Source organism: Lutra lutra, chromosome 5, assembly GCF_902655055.1.
Source record: "Lutra lutra chromosome 5, mLutLut1.2, whole genome shotgun sequence".
Classification (NCBI taxonomy): Eukaryota; Metazoa; Chordata; class Mammalia; order Carnivora; family Mustelidae; genus Lutra; species Lutra lutra.
The window spans coordinates 27,892,527-27,912,878 of record NC_062282.1 but is presented as its reverse complement, the minus strand read 5'-3'; the positions used below and the strand labels follow the sequence as shown (position 1 = coordinate 27,912,878).

General features: G+C 43.3%; 1 protein-coding gene across 2 annotated transcripts in view; it reads left to right on the top strand.

The window, feature by feature from the left end:
- Nucleotides 1-20,352, top strand: part of PRLR (prolactin receptor) — a 180,090-nt gene that overhangs the window by 149,811 nt on the left and 9,927 nt on the right. For both annotated transcript variants that reach the window (XM_047730518.1, XM_047730519.1), the window contains exons 3-9: nucleotides 5,760-5,872; nucleotides 8,743-8,875; nucleotides 10,249-10,418; nucleotides 14,027-14,196; nucleotides 16,294-16,435; nucleotides 17,691-17,790; nucleotides 18,519-18,588. In XM_047730518.1, coding sequence (XP_047586474.1) covers nucleotides 5,803-5,872; nucleotides 8,743-8,875; nucleotides 10,249-10,418; nucleotides 14,027-14,196; nucleotides 16,294-16,435; nucleotides 17,691-17,790; nucleotides 18,519-18,588 — 855 coding nt within the window. In that variant the 5' untranslated portion in view covers nucleotides 5,760-5,802. The remainder of the gene's footprint in view (nucleotides 1-5,759; nucleotides 5,873-8,742; nucleotides 8,876-10,248; nucleotides 10,419-14,026; nucleotides 14,197-16,293; nucleotides 16,436-17,690; nucleotides 17,791-18,518; nucleotides 18,589-20,352) is intronic.

The window sequence follows — 20,352 nt, the reverse complement described above, 5'->3', positions numbered from 1 at the left end:
CCTGGAAATCAAAGGATATCTATGGGGTTCTCTCTCCCTGTTATTTTAGCCTCAGGCCATCTAACCAGGGTGGAACAGCCGGTAAGGAGACCCGGTGGCCAGAGAACCCCAAACAGGCAGACCCCAAGGGACGCACCTAACCTTAAAGCAGGGATGAATACATGTAAAATTTGTTTATAAGAAATAAGACATTTTTACATTTTTAGGAAAAGAGAGACATTTGAAATTTGTTTTGCGTTCATAGTCAGGGAATGTGGCAGGTGGTGTCCTCACCATTGATGTTGGGAAACTCAAGCTGCAGAGGAATGCAAGAAGATTTGAGGAGTTTGGGGCTTCCTCACCATTGATATTGGGAAACTCAAGCTGCAGAGGAATGCAAGAAGATTTGAGGAGTTTGGGGCTTCCCCACCATCTGAGTCTTGTTTTTGTTGTTGTTGTTGTTTTTTATAATGTCCTGTATTTTTTTTTAAGATTTTATTTATTTATTTGGCAGAGAGAGATCACAAGTAGGCAGAGAGGCAGGCAGAGAGAGAGGGGGAAGCAGGGTCCCCGCTGAGCAGAGAGCCCGATGTGGGGCTCGGTCCCAGGACCCTGGGATCATGACCTGAGCCGAAGGCAGAGGCTTTAACCCACTGAGCCACCCAGGCACCACCAATCTCCTGTGTTCTTATTCAAAGTTTCTTCATTCAGAAGTATTGAAATTTGCAATTGATTCTTACCCACATTTTTAATTGTGAAAATACACAACAGTCTTAATTGTGAAAATACTCTTTATGACATATCAAGTAAGCTCAGAAAAATACAACAAATGGGTGATATTTTCTGTTCCAATTTCTTTCTTATTGAAAAATGTAAATATTTAAGGTCACTAATTGTAATAAGTCTTGTATTTTTGTCTCCGTTTAGAATAACTTCCTTGAAACACATTTTATACAACAAAACTCATCAGGTCATTTGTTCTTATTTATTACTCTTTTTATTGTTTCAACAAATTTATATGCTACAAAATTGTAGCATATAAATTTCTTTCCTTTTTGGTAAGTAATGTAAATTTATCCACTTAAAACTAGGAGCTTCATCAATTTTTTTTAATTTCACATGTCTTTTATTCAGTTTATTTAAACAAACAAATAAGAAAAAAACAGTTCACCCATTTTTCCCTACCCCCCCCCACCCGTCTGCCTCTGACATCATATCTATGAGCTTAGTTTTATAGATATAGATTGGTGATAGATAGATTTCTATTTTAGGTTCCACATATAAGAGAAGTCACACAGTATCTGTCCTGCCATCTGAGTCTTGATCAGTCTTATCAAAATCCAGGTTTGCCAAAACCTGGAAATGACTCAAATGTCCATCAAGAGTAGGACAAATAGATAATGGTCTTTCATTCAACATAATATGAAACAAGATAAATGAGATGAAGTGAAAATGAACTTCGTAGAACTGCATGTAGAAAGATGAGTCATAGAGCAGTGTGGGATTAAGGAAGCCAGACACACGGGAAACTCACAAAGGCATGCTGTATGATTACATTTCTATAAAGTATAAAAGTAGGCAAGAGTAATCTGTGATGTTAGAAATCAGAAGAATGGTTTCTATTGGGTGGGGTAGACACCAGGGGGAGACACCAGGGGGATGTTGGGGGCACTGTTAGTGTTCTGTTTGTTGACCTGGTCATAACATGGGCATATCCACTTTGCAGTAATTAATTAAACATAATACTTATAATTTGTGCATATCTTATGTGTGATGATCTTGAAAGAAATCCAAATCCTGGGGCGCCTGGGTGGCTCAGTCAGTTAAGTGTCAGCTCTTGGTTTCCGACTAAAGTCACAATCTCGTGGGTTATGGGATTGAGCCCCTCATCAGGCTCCTCACTCAGCAGGGAGTCTGATTGAAGGTTCTCTCCCTCTGGCTCTCCCTCTTTTCTCTCTCTTTATCTCTCTCTCTTAAATAAATAAGTAAATCTTTAAATGGGAGGGAGTGAGGGAAAAAAGAAATCCAAACCTTGACTTGGGCCCTACTTATCCATCAGAAATTGAGCTTGCCATAGCTAGGTAGGTCCTCAGAGTCACTGCCTAGCATAGTAGGTCCATTTCTACAGTCAAGGGAACTGGGTCAAAAATCTGATTAGAACATTGGAGCAATAGGGGCAGATGAGGCAGGACAAGGTGGGGACTTCTCTCACTTAAGGGATCACCAGGTTTGGGGAGCAAGTCACACAAAATGGTAGAGCTGAGATCCCTGGCATTCAGAATTGATCTGGGCCTGAGTGGGCCGGAATATGCAGATGGTGGGCACAGAGTGGGTCTGCCAGTGGATAGACAGTGGGGAGTGGTGTTTTGGGAGCTCAGATCTGTTACTTCTTACTCTCCTGAGCCACACTGCCTCCCCTCCTATGGTTGACCCTTTCCACCGTGGGTAGTGGGGTCAGCACACACTGTGGGACCATGGCCCTGATTTTCCATCCAGGAAGAGCAGCTCTTATTTCCTTGAAAAGCAAGCTGTAAGGCATAAAATTCCTTTTTTCAACTCTTGGCCTCTGTAGAAGAGACTTGGTTTAATGGAAGAGGGTGATGAAGGGAAGCTTCTGGGAAAGAGGGCCTGGGCAGGATCAGAATTGATGCAGAGTGAAATGGGGAAGTCAGAGGATTTTATGGAGATCATACCACAGTGGGACATAGCACTGTGGGAAGGTATATTTGAATAAGATAATGGGAGAACCACAAAGTTGGGGGTGGGGGGGTGGTCTCTGAGGATTCAGAAGCAAGGCAGCTGATCACGGGCAAGGTGCTGACTTCCTACAAACCTGCTCTTCAGTCCGGAGTCTTGCATGTTTAAATCACATGATGTGAACATGGGTTATCCTGAACCCAGGGAGCTAGTGAGGACTGAAGCCAAGATAATTGTCCTGAACTGAGGTATGGGGCTGACTTTTTCCTAATTGAAGTCCAAATATTTGGAGCAATTTGCCCCTGTAACCATCACTGAAAGCAGGCTGTGGGCAAGGAGGCCTTTGACCAAGATCTCACTTGCAGTGGGGGCTGGGTAGCCAGGGGGAGGCTTAAAGAAACAAAAAACAAATTTATCCCTAGCCTAGTATCCCCCAGCCCTAAACATTGGTCAGTGGACAAGCAGGTGGTATGCTTGGTTCTGGAAGAAAGCACAATACGTGACCCAGGTTAACATCCAGCATAGCTCCCTCTGGAGTTAGCAGTCAAGATCACCTTTCTCTGTGAAGGTTTACCTAGCCCACCTAGCATTTGACCTGCTGGGGGCTAAGATGCAGCATGAGTTGAGAAACCACTGCTGAAACACAGGAACACCACCACCACTAGATCTAATTCCCTGGAATGGGGATTTCAAGACACCAGAAAGTGCATGGTGGTTATTAACCAGATTCTAAGACAGTGCAGGAAATCCCCTGGGGAAATGGGTTTTTGTTTTTGCTTTGATTTTTAGCCCATAAAATACTTCCTAAAAGCTTTCTTATAGGAAAACTCCGTTTAAGAGAGTTTCTTTGAGCCTGGGCCAGCACACCAGGAAGCATGAGCAATGGTAATGCCTGATTTTCCCGTCCCCACCCTGCTCTCCACATCTAGCCATTTCTTTTGCCAAACACATGCGGCCCTGATTTGGTAGAGCTGCCCAGACAGCATCTGACCTTGCCTAAAAATTGTGATTTACAGCATGTTGATCTCAAACATTTTGAGGCAATGCCCAAAAGAGCAGAGAAGTCTTAATAAAAGGATATTCTAGAACTTCTTTGGCCATGGGGCCAAATCCTATCCCTAAGCCAGGATGAGGTGATCAGATCTCCAAGACAAAGAAGTCTTCCAGGGCTGTATAGACGTAATGAAGTCATATTTGAGGAAGCAAAGTTTCTGAGAGCCCCAGACATATATAGGACTGACAGCTGAGGTGAATTCTCTGAGCTCCGGCTCTCCTGACTCCATGCCTGCTCAAGGCCTGGCGTGCTGTTCCCTCAGGTCTGGGTCCATTGCTGTTGTCTCCATTCTCCACCCCCCGCCCCCTCCCAGAAGGAGGGATCATTGCACTGTCCGTCACAGTCTGCAAATCAAGATTATTCTCAGATGCTCTCAGATTCACTACATTTCTCTCTCCCATTGGCATAGGACTGACAATTTACTAACTCTCTCTGTGCTTCAAGATCCTCACCTCTTCAAAGGGGAGGTAATAGTCTGTGCTACTCATGGGGCTATCGTGAGGACTGAATGGAAGCAAACGATGAGGACACTTAGCACAGTCTGGCCCGTAGTAAGTGCTCCAGACACCGTAGGCATGATTACACCCCTGGTGATCCTTTAGCAACTTGATTTAAATTGAATGACCCAAGGTAGTTCAGAGAGTGCAACCTGGGGAAGGGGAGGCATTTGGAAGGATCCTGGAAGAGCAACTAGAAGGTTCCTAGAGAACAACATCGTGGCTTCCTCACAGGAGCCCAATAGAAGAGAGGACTTGATGGTGTCTATTTGCCCCAAATCTCTGTTGTCACTAAGATTTCTATTTCCAAGTAGGTCTCAGAGGGGGTGGTAGCAGGTAGAGAAGGCCTCCTCGAAGCTGTCCATGAGGCGGTGTCCAGCTGGGACACGGGGAACCAGCTCTGGCCAAGAGGGATGGGCGAAGGCTGGTCTCTTCAGGGCTCATCAAACAACACCCAGCCGTTTCAGATGTCTCAAGAAGAGCAGCCTTGCCTCTGGATGGTCTTCCCTTGAGTTATAAAAATCATAAGATTTACTATGGTGAGTGCTGTGAAGTGTGTAAACCTGGCAATTCACAGACCTGTACCCCTGGGGATAAAAATATATTATATGTTTATTAAAAAAAATAAAAATTAAAAAATAAAAAAAATCATAAGATTTAAAAGAAAATATATGCCATGTGTTTCCAAGAATTTACACTTAGTTCATCAAATCTGTTGTTTTCTGAGAGTTTTTTGGAGTCCAACAAGACTAATGAACCTTTTTCAAATGTCTTTTAAAAATGTTTTCTTCTCAAAAGGACACTTAGAGGCTTTGAAATTGGTTCCAAGGGTAAAAATAATAGTATTAGTAATAAATTGTTCAAAACTCTCAACCCCCGCAAGTTGAAAATTTACTTAATGCTCCAAAACCAAGGATTTGAATTATTACCAGGGTTTGTCGTTGGTTGAAAAAGGAGAAGGAAAGCGCATGGAGGTTCACTGGAGTTCACTGTGTGGTTCACAGTTATGCCCATAGCCCAGCAAATTTCTTGCTCAGCCTACGTTTTCAGAGAAACACAGCCCTTCCCCCCACACTTGGCATCCATGAGACCAGGTTGAATTCATACTGAGGCTACTTACTGAGTGTGCGGACTTATTTTTGGCTGTTGGATCAAAGCCCTCCCAGAATGGTTCTCTTGTAGGGCATGCAATCTGTGTGGCAAAAAATGGGTGATATATGGTTAAGTGACCAAAGGGTGGAAAGAGGACAATTTTTCTTGGGGGTCTGCGCGCAGGAGCGCTGCCCCGCGGCTGCCCTTGAACATTGTCATCTGATGACCTCTGGTGGTAGAATTTTTCCTAGCATGTGTGCACGGGTGCATCTGAGCCAAGCCATTCAACCATGTTACATTTTCCTACATTCCTTTCCTCCTGTTTTGTCATTCACATTAAGCAAGGAGCAAGGATCAGTTGCAAACACCCAGAGTAAAGTAGTGCATGTGCCTGGCCAGCCTGTTGCTTTACAAAAGTTGCCCGGTGCCTTCTCTTTCAGTTAACGTCTGATACATTTCCTGTAGAAAGAGAAAGGAGCCAAAATGAAGGAAAGTGTGGCATCCACCGTTGTTTTCCTTTTGCTACTTTTTCTCAACACCAGTCTTCTGAATGGTAAGTAAGGAACTGTCCTGCTCTTTCTAATTCCCTGGGGTGTTTTTCGAGAGGATGGGGAGTCTAGCTAGCCCTGCAGTTACAAGCGATGGAAATGCCACTTGCTGCTGTTAAATTATTTGCAATATTTTTGGCGTTAAAATCAATGCAGAAAATAATGCAAAAGAATGAAGGCAATGAATGCAAAAGCGTGTCTCTGTGCTCTGCCTTCTATCCTCACTCTGGGAGTTCAGGGAAGCAGCTTGGATGAATGACAAGACCAGACTCTGGGTCCGGCTTCTGTCAGCTACTACTGGCTATGTGACCTTGAGCCCATCACCTAATCTCTCTGAGTTTCCACATTTTCAAAGTGAGGACAAAGATGTTCCCTCCACCTCCGATGAAGTGATGTATGTGGAAAATCTTTGAAGAACAGTAAAGAGATAAAAGGGATTGCTGTTTTATGATGGGAAACATATAGCTAACTCTATTACCTGTGCTAATGGGAGAGATGAAGTTCACAACCAGAGCGTGCATGCTGGCGTATGTACATTTCTGTGTGCCCACCTCTGTGTATTTTTGGGTGGGGATACTTTTGTATATAATTCTATGTGTACTAACTTTTCCATGTGTATCTGATTGCAAATGCTTCTCTGTGTATACCAGTGAGAGTATCCATCTGTGAGTGTATCCCTGTGTACCAGTATATTTCCATGTATTTTCCAAGTGGGCTTCCTAGTATGCAGTTGCATATATGTGGGGGCGGGGGACTGTCTGTGTGTTTGTGAGGTGGGCTCTAATGTGGACATACATATGTACCTGTGGGTACGGTTTCTACATGGTTGTCCTTCTGTCTGTGTGCATTTTATAAGAATAGTGAGACAGTCCATTCATTTTCACTATCCCTGCTAAAGTGAGTGAAAGGAACATTTGACTAATTGTAATTTCACAACTGTGCTCTCCTCTCCCGAATGTCCTAGAAGTACTATGAATAACCAGTGAAATGTGAAAGAGATAAGCTTCCAGAGAGAGAAAAAGGACAGCAGAGATCAGCATAATCCATAGGGAAACTTGAAGTACTCAAATAATCAACAGTTGCCTTAATTGGCTTCTGCGGATGCTCATTATTGAGCCATAGGGTTTGGGGTTTTTAAAAAAAGAAAAAAAAATTTTCTGCCCCACATGCTCATTCCCAGCCACAAAAAAACAAATAAACGAAAAAATAAATAAATAGATAAAACCCACACACACAACAAACAAATCACTTCAACCTATGAGATTATCCTAAAGAAATTTTTCCTGGAGCATAAACAATGTTACAGATTTTGGCCGACCTAACCCCACGCTGGCTGGCATGGAGTTTTAAGATTTCCTATAATCCTTTGATGGTTTTGGGGATAGCTGGGAGCTAGAGGGTAGCTTAGCTCCCACTGACAAGATCGGCCTGCTGTCCTCAGCCCCAGCCTGTGCACTGTGTCATATCATTCCATGAACTTCTTTCTGGCCAGTTTTGCCTGGGGTCCCCTCTTCCCATGCATGTTCTCCTCCAGACTTGATCTTTCTGATCTGGTGCTCAGAGAGAACTTGTGGCCTAGGAGCCAGTGGTCAGGGACAGGGGAGACAAGTATAAGAGAAAATGGAGAAAAACCCCTGCTCTAAATTGCTGAGACTGACACCTTTCAAAAGCTTTCCTCTCTGCTGCTGCTTTTCTTGAACTAAACAGTCAGGCATCCAACTCGACCAAGAAGAATATGGCCTGGGGTTAGTTATGTGGATGGGCACAATGGGGCTGCTGCCTAGCAGGAGGCACAAGGCAAAGGCCCAGGGCCACCCTCTTCCTCTTTCGACCTGACAGACAAGGAAAGGGGTCAAGGCAGTTGACCAAGAGCTTTGGGGATTAAGCAACTGAAAAACCCCATCCTCTTGACATTGTATTTTCCACATCACCTTCTAGCTTCCAACTGGGGTCAGATATGGCTCTTAGATAATAATGGTAGCTGGTAACCAGAAGAGCAGCGAGTCACTCCGCCACCTCCTACCATGCCTCCCACCCCAAAAAGGGTCATAGAAATACAAGGAAGCCCTTTGCCACCTCACCACAAAAAGACCCAAGAGGGAAGGGGGAAATATAAGACAAAAGGGACTAAAAAACGAGAATCAGAAATGGGGGCAGGAGAATGAGGAGATAGACGAGACAGACGGTGAGACTGGGTCAGAGATCAAAGCCAAATGGAGTCAAGGGAAAGTGAAGGGAAACAGGAAGGAAAGGAGAAGATGGGGGGTAGGGGGAAGCAGCCAAAGGAGTGTCAGCAATACAAAGAAGAAAACAGAAGGTCCAGGATTGAGTTAATTGTGTGGGAATGGCAGAAGGATGGAGATTTGTGAGTGGATGGAGAAGTGCTAGAGAGCAATGTGTCAGCAAAGGGTCCCAGGACGCCTGTGCCTGGGGCAGAATGCTTTTCATGGTGACCCTTCTACTATGGGAAGATGTCAACTGCATAGACTCTGGGATCATGGAAGGGCCACATACCCTTCAGTCCACACATATCCAGACCACCCTTGATGTTCATCCTGTTGGAATTTTACAGTTAGTCACCGGTCCTGGTTAGTGGCCATCTCTGCCTCACAGGACACACACACATGCACACACATGCACACGCAGCTCTCTCTCTCTCTCTCTCTCTCTCGCTCTCTTTCTCTCTCAGTCCTGCCAACATCAGGGCAGCCCACAGAGGAATGTTGCTGGTATTTCTGAGCCCCCCACCCCTACGCCCCCTCATCCCAAACTTCATCACTTCATCACTGACCTGGTCCCATCACTCTGCTTCTGTCACCAGTAGGAGGGTTAGTTGAATGCACCTTATTCTCAAATGACTTCTGGCTCCTTTTAGGACAATCACCTCCTGGAAAACCTGTGATCTCTAAATGTCGTTCTCCTGAAAAGGAAACATTCACCTGTTGGTGGAAACCTGGGGAAGATGGAGGACTTCCCACTAATTACACTCTGACGTATCACAAGGAAGGGTAAGAAGTTTTCTTCTCTCCTATCAACCCCCACATGACTGCTCTCAATCTGGAGGCCCAAAGTTAGAATTACCACACTTCCCTGAATTGGCACGAGTAAGGCTCCTACCACCCGGGAAAAGAACTCCACTGTCTGTGTCTACGGTCTCTGGTTAATGTCCTTGAGGAGCTCTCTCCATGAGTATAAGGTCATCCAACACCCCAGCAATACAACCCAGCATTATTCCTAGTGTCTGTCCCAAGCTTAGGTTGTAGCCCAAGGTCACATATTGATCTTTCCTAAAGGCTAGTCATCTTTAGATGTAAATCTTGGGCCGTTTTTTACTTTCGCAATCTCAGAGGATTATCGTGTAATCCGTAACCACCACGGTACATTAGGTTTTCAAACTTGTTCCGTGACCGAGAAAGTAAAGAGCCCTATAAGTGAAGGGAGATAAGGATGTTTCCTTAGCGTTTGCTGAGCCAGGATCTCTGATCTTCCAGAGGGCATATGTGGACCTAGGGTGACGTCGAGGGCTAAACAAGGGCCTCTCTGGGCGGGATTTTGCTTTACTCACAATGAAACCGTCCTGGAAAGCCCAGGAGGGCTGTATCCTTCCCCAGAGAAGAAAACACTTACCTGTTGCAACACCTGGCCCACATCCCAAAGATAACACTTTGTTGTACGCAACACTGTCGTCCCTTGTGTGACCCAGAGGGGTATTGTGTAAATTGAGTTCAGGGACTCAAACTGGCAACCAAGCTAAGAAAGCTTTCACACCTCATGCTGGGTCTTGCGTTGTTGAGGCCCTGATGTCTACATGGGGTCAGCCTAAGGAGGCCTCCTGGTCCTGAAACAGCCCCGTTCTTAGTCATGTTACTCTTTTGTTGACTTAAGGCCATCTGAAATAGACTGACAGCAATGTTTACCCTCTTTCATCTTCTTTAAGTGAAATGTAATTCAACACATGTGCACGGTAAATGCCACATTGTACACGGCCCCCGCTGTATGTATAGGGGAGGGTCACGGGTCCTGACATGACCAATGGCCATTCCCTGGGCAGGGCTGGGCCTTGGCCATTGAGAGCTCAAGCACTTATTGGCAGGGGGCATATAGCACAAAGCCCACAAAAACCTATGGAAGGGAGGTGCCAATGAGCAGCAGAGTCGTTGAGGATCTAACGTAACCCTTCTACGATCTCCAGCACCATCTCTTCTGTCTCACCCCCAGCTGACATGGGCAGGACACAGATGTTTGGGGAGATGTTCCTCAGCTCTGGTTCTTGCATTTCGAATGTCTGATCCCCAAAAGCCAGTGTTACTGATCTACTCAGAAAGAGACTAAACTCTGTTGACCGCTTCCTTATTTGCTGCTAATGCACTACTCGTTGCAGAGAAACAACCACACATGAATGTCCAGATTACATAACCAGTGGCCCCAATTCCTGTTACTTCAACAAGAAGCACACCTCCATATGGACGATGTACATCATCACAATAAATGCCACAAACCAGATGGGAAGCAGTTCCTCGGATCCACGTTATGTGGACGTGACTTACATAGGTAAGGCGAAAGGTGACAACAGGTCAGGAATGGGTTACCCCTTATGGATTTACCAGTGGTGAGACTCAGCTTGAGTCCTCTTGGCTTTTGGAGAAAAAAAAGAAAGAAGAAAATTTCAATATCTTTCTCAACTGGTTTTTCAAACCCATTTTTATCAAGTCATTCATGGGAGTAGGACTGGGACTTGGGATCCTTATGTTTCTGTGCCTTCCCTTGAGCCTTCTTCTCATCCTCTTGCATCCAGAAGGAATGTTCTATTTATGCGTCCCTTATCACTCCTTCCCTCCAGCCCTCCTCCCACAATCAATGTCCCCTTCTCCCTGACTTTCTCTCTCCCCATGGAACACAGAGCTTCTGCAGGGAGTAGAGCTCCTAGAAGGTGTTCATTTGCTTCTGCACCCACAGGGATTGTGCCAACCCATTTGCCCCAAATTCAGTCCTCAATATACAGGTGCTTCTTAGTAACTGGAGCTATTATTTTAAAAATAATTTGGGGAGTAAATACTACTACTTGAACAGCAGTCTGAAGGCCAAGATCCCAGGCTACAATGTTTGGAGACGTCATTAGCAAAGCAAAACAAAGTCAACCCAAACACTGCTTCTGTCTTTACACGATCAACCATGAGTTGCAGGGTAATTAGGCATCACTGCTGTGGCCTGGACAGTGTGGCAGGGCTGACAAAGGGAATCTTAGGACAAGAGATGGCTTGGCCAGGCCAGGGTTCAGCCCTCATCTTGCATCATAATCTAGGGAGTAGCTAATTAGGTTCATGGTTACCCAAGTCCTCCAGATTTACCTAACACCACTCAGTAAGGAAAATCAGATTAGGATTCTCAAGTGTTCACTTGCATATCATCCCCATGGCATGTTATCAGTGGTTTATCCTTAAAAACTGGAAAAGCTTCCAACATCAACCAGTACACACTTGAATATTTTCTCTTGCAGCAAATCACTGGAATGAGCCTGGGGGTGGAAACTGAATTTGAGCTTAGTTTAAGAAACTCAGAAAAGCGGGGCACCTGGGTGGCTCAGTGGGTTAATGCCTCTGCCTTTGGCTCAGGTCATGATCCCAGGGTCCTGGGGTCGAGCCCTGCGTCGGGCTCTCTGCTCGGTGGGGAGCCTGCTTCCTCCTCTCTCTCTGGCTGCTTCTCTGTCTACTTGTGATCTCTCTCTGTCAAATAAATAAATAAAATCTTTAAAAAAAAAAAGAAACTCAGAAAAGCAACTCCAGTGGCAAGTAGGAATAAAATAAATTCCAATAAATTCCGGTCATATAAATTACTTGAGATTCAAAGTCTTTAAGATGATAAATGCCAAGTAATCCCTTTGTCTCAGGCTATCTCTTATGGATTTAACATAGGAGGGCAAAACGGCAAAGGCAAAAGAAGTTCTGGAAGGAGCCATTGCTACAATGAAAGTAGTCGCACACACACACACACACACACACACACACAAGCACACACTCACACATGCACACATGCATGCACAAAAACAGAATCACTAAAAAGTAGTACGTTTAAGAAGTGAAATTGATGAGGGCACCAATTTCACATGAGCTCTGGGAAACAACTTCTCTGGTGAAAAAGTGCTGGCCCTTATTTCCCAAAAAATAGGAGGGTTTATGGAACTCTCATATGACCCTACAACACACAGTGTTGGTGACAAGCCATAGAATTCATTTAATAATCAGTGCTGGGCGCCTGGGTGGCTCCATCAGTTGAATGTCGGACTCTTGATTTCAGCTAGGTCATGATCTCAGGGTTGTGACATCAAGCCCCAAGTCAGGCTCTGAGCTGGGTGTGGTGCCAGCGTGAGATTATTTTTTAAATCAGTATTAACCACAGTACCTTCTCGATCAGCCAGGGATAACCCAGAATGTTCAGAATGACGATATTGGCAGATAATCTCTCAGAAATAGATTTCGTTACTGTTCTTGTTGCTACTGCTATTGAATTACATTTAGCAATGTCGAAGATGGTTGAAAGCAGTGATTCTCAACTTGGGGCTGTGTTGTGTCCCCCAGGATATTTAGCAATGACAGGAAACCTCTCCAATGATTGCAACCTAGGAGGGCAGGCTCGGGGTATTGCTGACATTTAATGGGTAGGGGCCAGAAACACCGCAAGGCACACTAGAGAGCTCAGGACAGCATCCCTCCCACCCACCCCAACGCGCCAATAGATAAGCGTCTGGTCCAAAATGCATAGTGCCGAGGTTGAGAAACTTTGCTCTAAAGGATTTAGCTTAAACATTTTGCTGGCGGTTTTGTACCAACAGTTTTTGATCAAAAGCGTTTCTCAGGTTGGTTTAGTAAGTACATATAAAATGATTTTCATAGGTATTTACTTAGTGACATATAAGCATTAGGATTAGTGGCAGATTTTCTGAAGTCCACTTTTCTAGGCAACTGTAGGTTATAATGCCCAATACACTACAATCACACTCACATCCCCCCTGGCACGGAGACTTATTTGAGGAGGTAATAAATGAAGTGAGAAAATACTACTGACCAGCAGGACTGAGATTAGGGCAAGACAAGCTGGTACACAAGGCACTCTTCAGGGGATAGTCACACAGCTGTACTTACAGGAATCTGAAAGTAAGTGCCTTCTTATTTTTGTGTGTGTGTGGCATAATACACATAACATAAAATTCACCATCTTAGCCATTTTAAGATGTGTGATCCGGTGGTGTTAGTTCATTCACACGGCTATGCACCCTTCACTCTCTAGTTCCAGAACACATTCATCACTCTGGATGGCAACTGCACAATAATTAACCCGTTACTCTGGAATCCCTGCTTTATCCTAGCCCCAGAACAACCACTAGTCTGCTTTCTGTCTCTAAAGGTTTGCCTATTCTGCATATTCCAAGTATATGGAATCATAGAGTATGTGGCCTTTTGTGTCTGGCTTCTTTCACTTCGCATAATGTTCTCAAGATTCATCTATGTTCTAGCATGTATCAGTACTTCCTTCCCTCTAATGATTGAATCATGTCCCACGATAATGGATATTATTTATCCATTCATCCATTGATGGACATTTGGGTTGTTTCCACCTCTTGGCTACTGTGAATAGTGTACTATGAGCAATCAGGTACAAGTTTTTGTTTGAACACCTGCTTTCAGTTGTTTTGGGTAGAGACATAAGAGTGAAATTGATGGGTGACATGGTAATAGCACATTTAACTTTCTAAGGAATATCCAAATTTTTTTCTACAGTGGCTGTACCACTTTACATTCCCATCAGCAATGTACAAGGGTGCCACTTTCTCCAGTGATCCCACCAACACTTAGTATTTTTTGCCTTTTGAATTCTAGCCATCCTAGCATGTATGAGACGGTATCTCATTGTGGTTTTGACTTTCGTTTCTCAATGACTTTTGAGCCTCTTTCCTGTCCTTGTTGGTCATGTGTGCCTTCTTAAATTTTGCATTGTGCTTGCTTCAACCTAACCCCAGTTCTGCTGACCAGCACCTGATACCAAATGCCAAGAGTCTCATAACCACAGTAGAGTGAAACAGTAGAGAGAGCCCCCTCTAAGACATGTCATTCTGTGTTCAGATACCACTTTTACTAAATATGGAGTTTCTTTCCTGTCTACAGTTGAACCAGACCCTCCTGTGAACCTAACTTTGGAATTAAAACAGCCAGAAGACAAAAAAACATACCTGTGGATGAAATGGTACCCACCCACCCTGGTTGATGTTAGATCTGGTTGGCTCACACTCCAGTATGAAATTCGGTTAAAACCCGAGAAAGCTACTGAGTGGGAGGTAAGTCAACTAGAAGGTTTTGGAAAGAACCTGGTCCTTGGCAAAGGTGAAGCCCTTGCGCTGAGAGTAGGTTGTTCCTCCCCATTTTTGGGTAACCCTGTTGCCCTCTCAATGCTGATGTGACCCACCCTGGCATGGATGGTCCCCTTCACCTCCACTGGAATTGATAAAGGTCATCTCCACACTCTCCCAGGGCTAGCTAGCTCCTTGCACTGAACAGTGTCCTTCACCCAATCTCCAACCCATGTCCTTCAGGATACCTTAGTTTGAGATACTTGTGAGTGTACTTATGTGGCACTAAATAGGAGGAAAACGTCTCAGTGTAACCAGTCTGTGATCAATGGTATTTTTATTCACTTGCAAATACTTCAATGTAAGGAAGAAATAATACAGTAAATTATAGGCATTATAATAGTCTACTCTTAAATATTTTATAGTATTATAACATTATATAATATTTTAGTCTGTGTCTCTTTTATTTTATTTTCTTATTTTTTATTGTTATGTTCAATTAGCCAGCATATAGTACATCATTAGTTTTTGATGTAGTCTCCAACGGTTCATTAGTTGCATTATAACACCCAGTGTTCATCACAACACGTGCCCTCCTTAATCACCCATTTACCCCATCTGCCCACCGCCCCCTTCCATAGCCCTCAGTTTGTTTCCCAGAATCCAGAATCTCTCATGGTTTGTCTCCTTCTCTGATTTCTTCCAATAACTCAGTTTTTCCTCCCTTTCCCTGTATATTCTCTTTTAAAAAGGGAACATTTGACAGGTATTTGGCTGGCTCAGGCAGTGAAGTGTGTGACTCTTAATCTCAGGGTTGTGAGTTCTAGCCCTACACTGGGTATGGAACCTACTTAAAATCTAAAAAGAAAAAAAAGGAACATTTGGTTTCACTCGTATGTGGAACTTAAAAACAAAACAAATGAACAAAAAAGGAGATAAACAAAAAAACAGTCTCTCAAATACAGAGAACAAACTGGTGGTTGCCGGAGGGCAGGTGGGTGGGAGGATGGATGAAATAGGTGAAGGGGTTAAGAGTAAACTTATTGTAATGAGCACTGAGTTATGTATAGAAATGTTGAACCGCTATATGGAACATCTGAAACTAATGTAACACCTCTATGTTAATTATGCTTCAATTTAAAAAAAGATACTCTCAAACCCATTAGCGATGATAGCAATATAAAATTTTTAAAAAGGGAACATTTCCAAACATAGCCAAAATAATAAGGCTACACAAAGAAAATTAATTAAAGTTCCTTAATAACATTTAATAGCCAGTCCATATTTTAATTCCCCCAATTACTTCCAGAAATACCTTTAACAGCTAGTTTGTTCAAACCAGAATCCACTCCAAGACCCACACGTGGCTGGTTGTTCTGTCACTTCCATCTCAACATACTCGGGAGAGTGGGTCATTTGTCCTATAGAATGGCCCACCTTCTGCATTTGTCTGATGAGTTCTCTGTGAGGTCATTTGGCTAATTTCTCTGGCCCTGTATTTCCTGTAACCAGACAATTAGATCTAGAAACTTGATCAGGTTCGGGTTGAACAAGTTTTAGCAAGAATACTTCAGAAGTGATTGTAGGTGCCTCATGCCAGGAGATGGAAATCATCTGGTTAACCCGCCAGAAATGATGCTAAGGCTGACTCTGGGATCAAAGAGATGACGACTTCATCCCTTGATTGTTTTGCTTGTACACTATTGTTTCAATAAACTTGAAGGCCCTGTTCTCTTTCACCTAGGGGCTTTAGATAATTGGTAATATGAATCAATAAAGTCATTAGGGTTGACAAAATAGCCAATTTTTCAATTGTATTCACTGGTTGTATTCCATAAAGTAGAATTTAGAAGTGGGTAGAGGATAAGAAGCAGAATATTTGACTCTATGTCAATAGAGTTCCCCATGAAGAGGTAGAAAACCCATTAATTTTTGTGTGAGCCCTGTGAGGAGGAAAAGATGAGCTAGGAGGGTGGAATGGTGAGAAGAACAGAGATTTATCTACAAAATTGAATCTGCTGGCCTCGGTTCTCCAATAGTTTATTATCTAGGGGAATGACTTCTATCTTCCTTGTTTGTCCCTAGACTCATTTTGCTGGACAGCAGACTCAGTTTAAGATTCTCAGCTTATACCCAGGACAGAAATACCTTGTCCAGGTTCGCTGCAAGCCAGACCATGGATTCTGGAGTGAGTGGAGCCCAGAGAGCTCTATCCAGATACCTAATGGTGAGTGTCTTGCCTCCCTTTTGCATATATTCCAAAATATTTCTAAAACAAAATAAATTCAGTAAGTTTGCATGTAGTAACTACTAACAGAAAAACTGTTTTAAGCCTTAACCAGAAGAATAAAGAGACGTGGGTTTATCATCTCTCCATCTAGTACCAAGATACCTGGAAATGTAGCACTGCTCTCTGGGTCACTGTCAGTGAGGACCTGTTTCTAGGATAAGACTACAAACATGGGTTTGGCATGTCTCAAATGGTTTGATGGTCAGTCATTTGCCCTCTTCATTTGCTCAAGGTCATCATCTAGTTGTCCCAAAATTTGTAAGGTGGTATGCCACTTCAAAGGCATTAATCAATTTTCAGTCCATGATGTCAATTACATCTTGACCCTTGTATGAAGGTACAGTATGAAAGAGACACCCAATTCTAAGTGCCAATAAACATGGTGGCTTGTGCTCCACAAGAGAATGATTCATCTTGCATTCCTAAAGTACATTATGGTTTATAAAGTCTTGACCTTGCTTGCCCTTTCCAACCTTCTCAGGTCTTCAGAGAGAATAGATTAGCATTAAGAATCAAAAATGAGGAAAATGAAGCTCAGTGAAGTTAGAGATCTTACCCAGAACCACATGGCAAAGCCTAGCTCTTCTACCAACTTGCCTGGCCAAAGCACAAAGCTTGCATTGGCTTGGCATTGAAACAGCCCTGAATTGTGGGTCATAAGATTCATATATGCATCCAGTTCAGCCTTGGCTCTTATTAATTAATAAAAGCACAGTGTCTAGAGGCAGAAGGTCCAGGTTCAAATCCCAACAGTAGTTTATAGTTTAAACGTTTGTGGGGAAATCGCTCTTTGAGCCTCCATTTCCTCATCTTTATATACCAGGCAGTGTATGTAAAGAGTTTAGCACCCTCGATGGCTTTAGCAAGAACTTAATATATGATGGCCTTTATTATTATTACTGCAATGGACCATGTGACCTTGAATTTCCTCTTAAAGGATCAAATAAAATAATATGTAAAAGGATTTTGAAATTAGTAGAGTACTGTAAAAACATATGCAACATACTAAGATTTAATAATAAAAATTAAATGTGTCACTGATGCTACTCTCTTTGGATTGTTATTCAAATCAAAAGAGGTATAGGTAAGCGGGGGTAACTGTTTTGTTCATAACTTCTGCTTATTCGTTGTGTTTTTTTGTTTTTAATGATGCTTTGATTTGATCAAATCTTTCTGACTGTTTGCTTTTTAGACGTCTCCATGAAAGATACCATTGTGTGGATTTTTGTGGCCGTTCTCTCCGCAGTCATCTGTCTGATTATGGTCGCAGCCGTGGCTCTGAAAGGCCATAGGTACTTCACTGTCTGTCAACCCTCCTCCCAATCATGGCTGTCAGGAATTGCAGCAAAAAGGATAATGCAAAGATGTTGGAAACCTACAGATAGGTCAAACACACTTCCTTTGAGTCATTCGCTACAGTGTGTCCATAGAAAATCTTTTATCAGTGTTAGCAAAAGGAACAGGATGGACTCCTTTGAAACTGATGCTCTTTCCATCAAACTGAGACTCCCAGTGGTGCATTAGTTAAACTCTCATTAAGAGCAGCTCCAATCAAGAGAAGCAAGTAGTCCCAAAAATCTACTCATTTCGGCATCGGCCTCCTCTAGGAGCCAGAGCTAATTACAATGTCAGCCCCTAAAATTATTAATTGTCTTTGCCATTGATCTTTAGTCTCATGGAGCTCCAGAAATCTAACTCCTGTCCACCATAGCCCATGTAACAGGTAGTTAAAGAATATTGATCTTTCAAAAATTACAAAGTGATGGGACGCCTGGGTGGCTCAGTTGGTTAGGCAGCTGCCTTCGGCTCAGGTCATGATCCTAGGGTCCTGGGATCGAGTCCCACATCGGTCTCCTTGCTTGGCAGGGAGACTGCTTCTCCCTCTGCCTCTGCCTGACACTCTGTCTGCCTCTGCTCCCACGTGCTCTCTCTCTCTAACAAATAAATAAAATCTTAAAAAAAAAAAGTTACAAAGTGAGAAAGTGAGTCATCTAATTCTTCTTCACAAATTATTTTATAGCATGGTCACCTGCATCCTTCCACCAGTTCCTGGGCCAAAAATAAAGGGATTTGATACTCATCTGCTGGAGGTAAGTAGCAGAGGTGGAGAAGGTAGCATAACTCACTGCTTTGTAATCATGACCTGGACACTTGCACACACAATTGCCATCAGTTCAGCCTGGCAGGCTCAGTCCCTGCCCAGCTTGCCCTGCTCCTTGGCACATGTGTTTACAGAAAGATGGCTGGAGGTGTGAGGGTCCTTACGTTCAGACACTAGATGTCAGAGGGCAAGGAGAGAAAGCCAAGAAAACATGAAAACACATAGTAATACTTGCGAGGTAAGTATTACTTATGAACAGAACAGGTCTGTTCATAAGCACAGAAATAAACATTTTGTGCAAATAACCAATTTAGAAAGAGGGTGAATATTTTGATTAATATGAAACAGGGACCCACCACCACCTCCTTTGTCATACTTCCATTAAAGTTTTCACTGGAGTGTTCTTTGCACAATTGCAGTATCCTATTGTAATTGTTGCTCACTGTGAGGACTCAGTAGAGACTGGAGCAGTCCAGGGGGCTGCTATTTGCCCAGGCCCACTTAGGCTGATTCAAAAGGGATTTAAATTCAACTGTTTTGAATTAAAAAAGGGGTTAGGACATTTTATGTTTCTGCCCAGATGGAAATAAATGGTTTCAGTTTGACTTCAGCTTAACAATGCCGTATCTAAAAGCAATGGCCTGCACATTACCTCCCTTGACCCAGTCACTGTGAGGCTAACAACACAGCAAGAACGTGAAAAGTGAGTCCCAGGGAATTTGGCTTGACTACACTCAGTTTGATTGCAAGTATTGGAATAGGGATTAGAGCCCCAGAACTTGGGCTCCTGGTCCAGTGCTCTTACCCCACTACCCATCTCTAGTACTGACCTTCATAGAGCCAGCACGAACATCTTAACTAAGTAAGTTAAATACTGTCTAGCTCAAAATTTGATCCTGTGGCCACAGGGACTTAATAATAAAATCACTACTGTTTGTGTGTGTGTGTGTGTGTGTGTCTCTCTCTCTCTCTCACACACACACACACAGTTTTCATATTCTTAAACACAATTACCTCTCATCTTCAAAAGAACTCTCACAGATGGGTACTGTTATTCCCATTTTACAGATGGAGAAAGTAAGGACCATAGAGAAGCCCATCCAAAGTCAGTACCCTTTAAAAAGTGATAGAGTCAAGATTTGGGTACCAGTACCTGACCAAAGTCAAGGGATCAGGAAGAAAAGTGGAAAACAAGAGGCAAGGAGGAGGAGAGAAGGAGGAGAACAGAGAGGAGGAGAGGAAGGAAACTGGGACAGCAGGGAGAGAGGGAGAGGTAAGAGGAAGGACAGGAAACGGAGCATAAAGAAAGAAAAGAGTACAGTAGGAGGAGAAGGGAGGAGTAAGGAAGAAGTATGAAGAGGAAGAGTTGAGAAAGAAGGAAGAGACAAGAATCTGCTGACCACTGCCAGACTCTAGAAGGTGATGGAGTTGGTTAGGAGACCAGCAACCAGATCTCAGGGCCCGTGAGTCCCAAAACACCAAATGCGGGCATGAGCACTATAGTTTTTGATGTTTCACAAACTTCGTATTTGATAGGTATATGTTTATTTTTTGTGCATGTACTACTAGCCCATTAAACTCATAATCATGACTGCTTAAGACACTAAGTTAAAATCATGAATTGACTGAAAGAAAAATATGGGATGTATAGTAGTCCAGGAGGTGATTATAGATAGCCTCATACTAACATGTCTGACATTTGGGAAACTCTGGGAGACCATTAGCACGTCCCACACACCCTTTGTCAAGACTG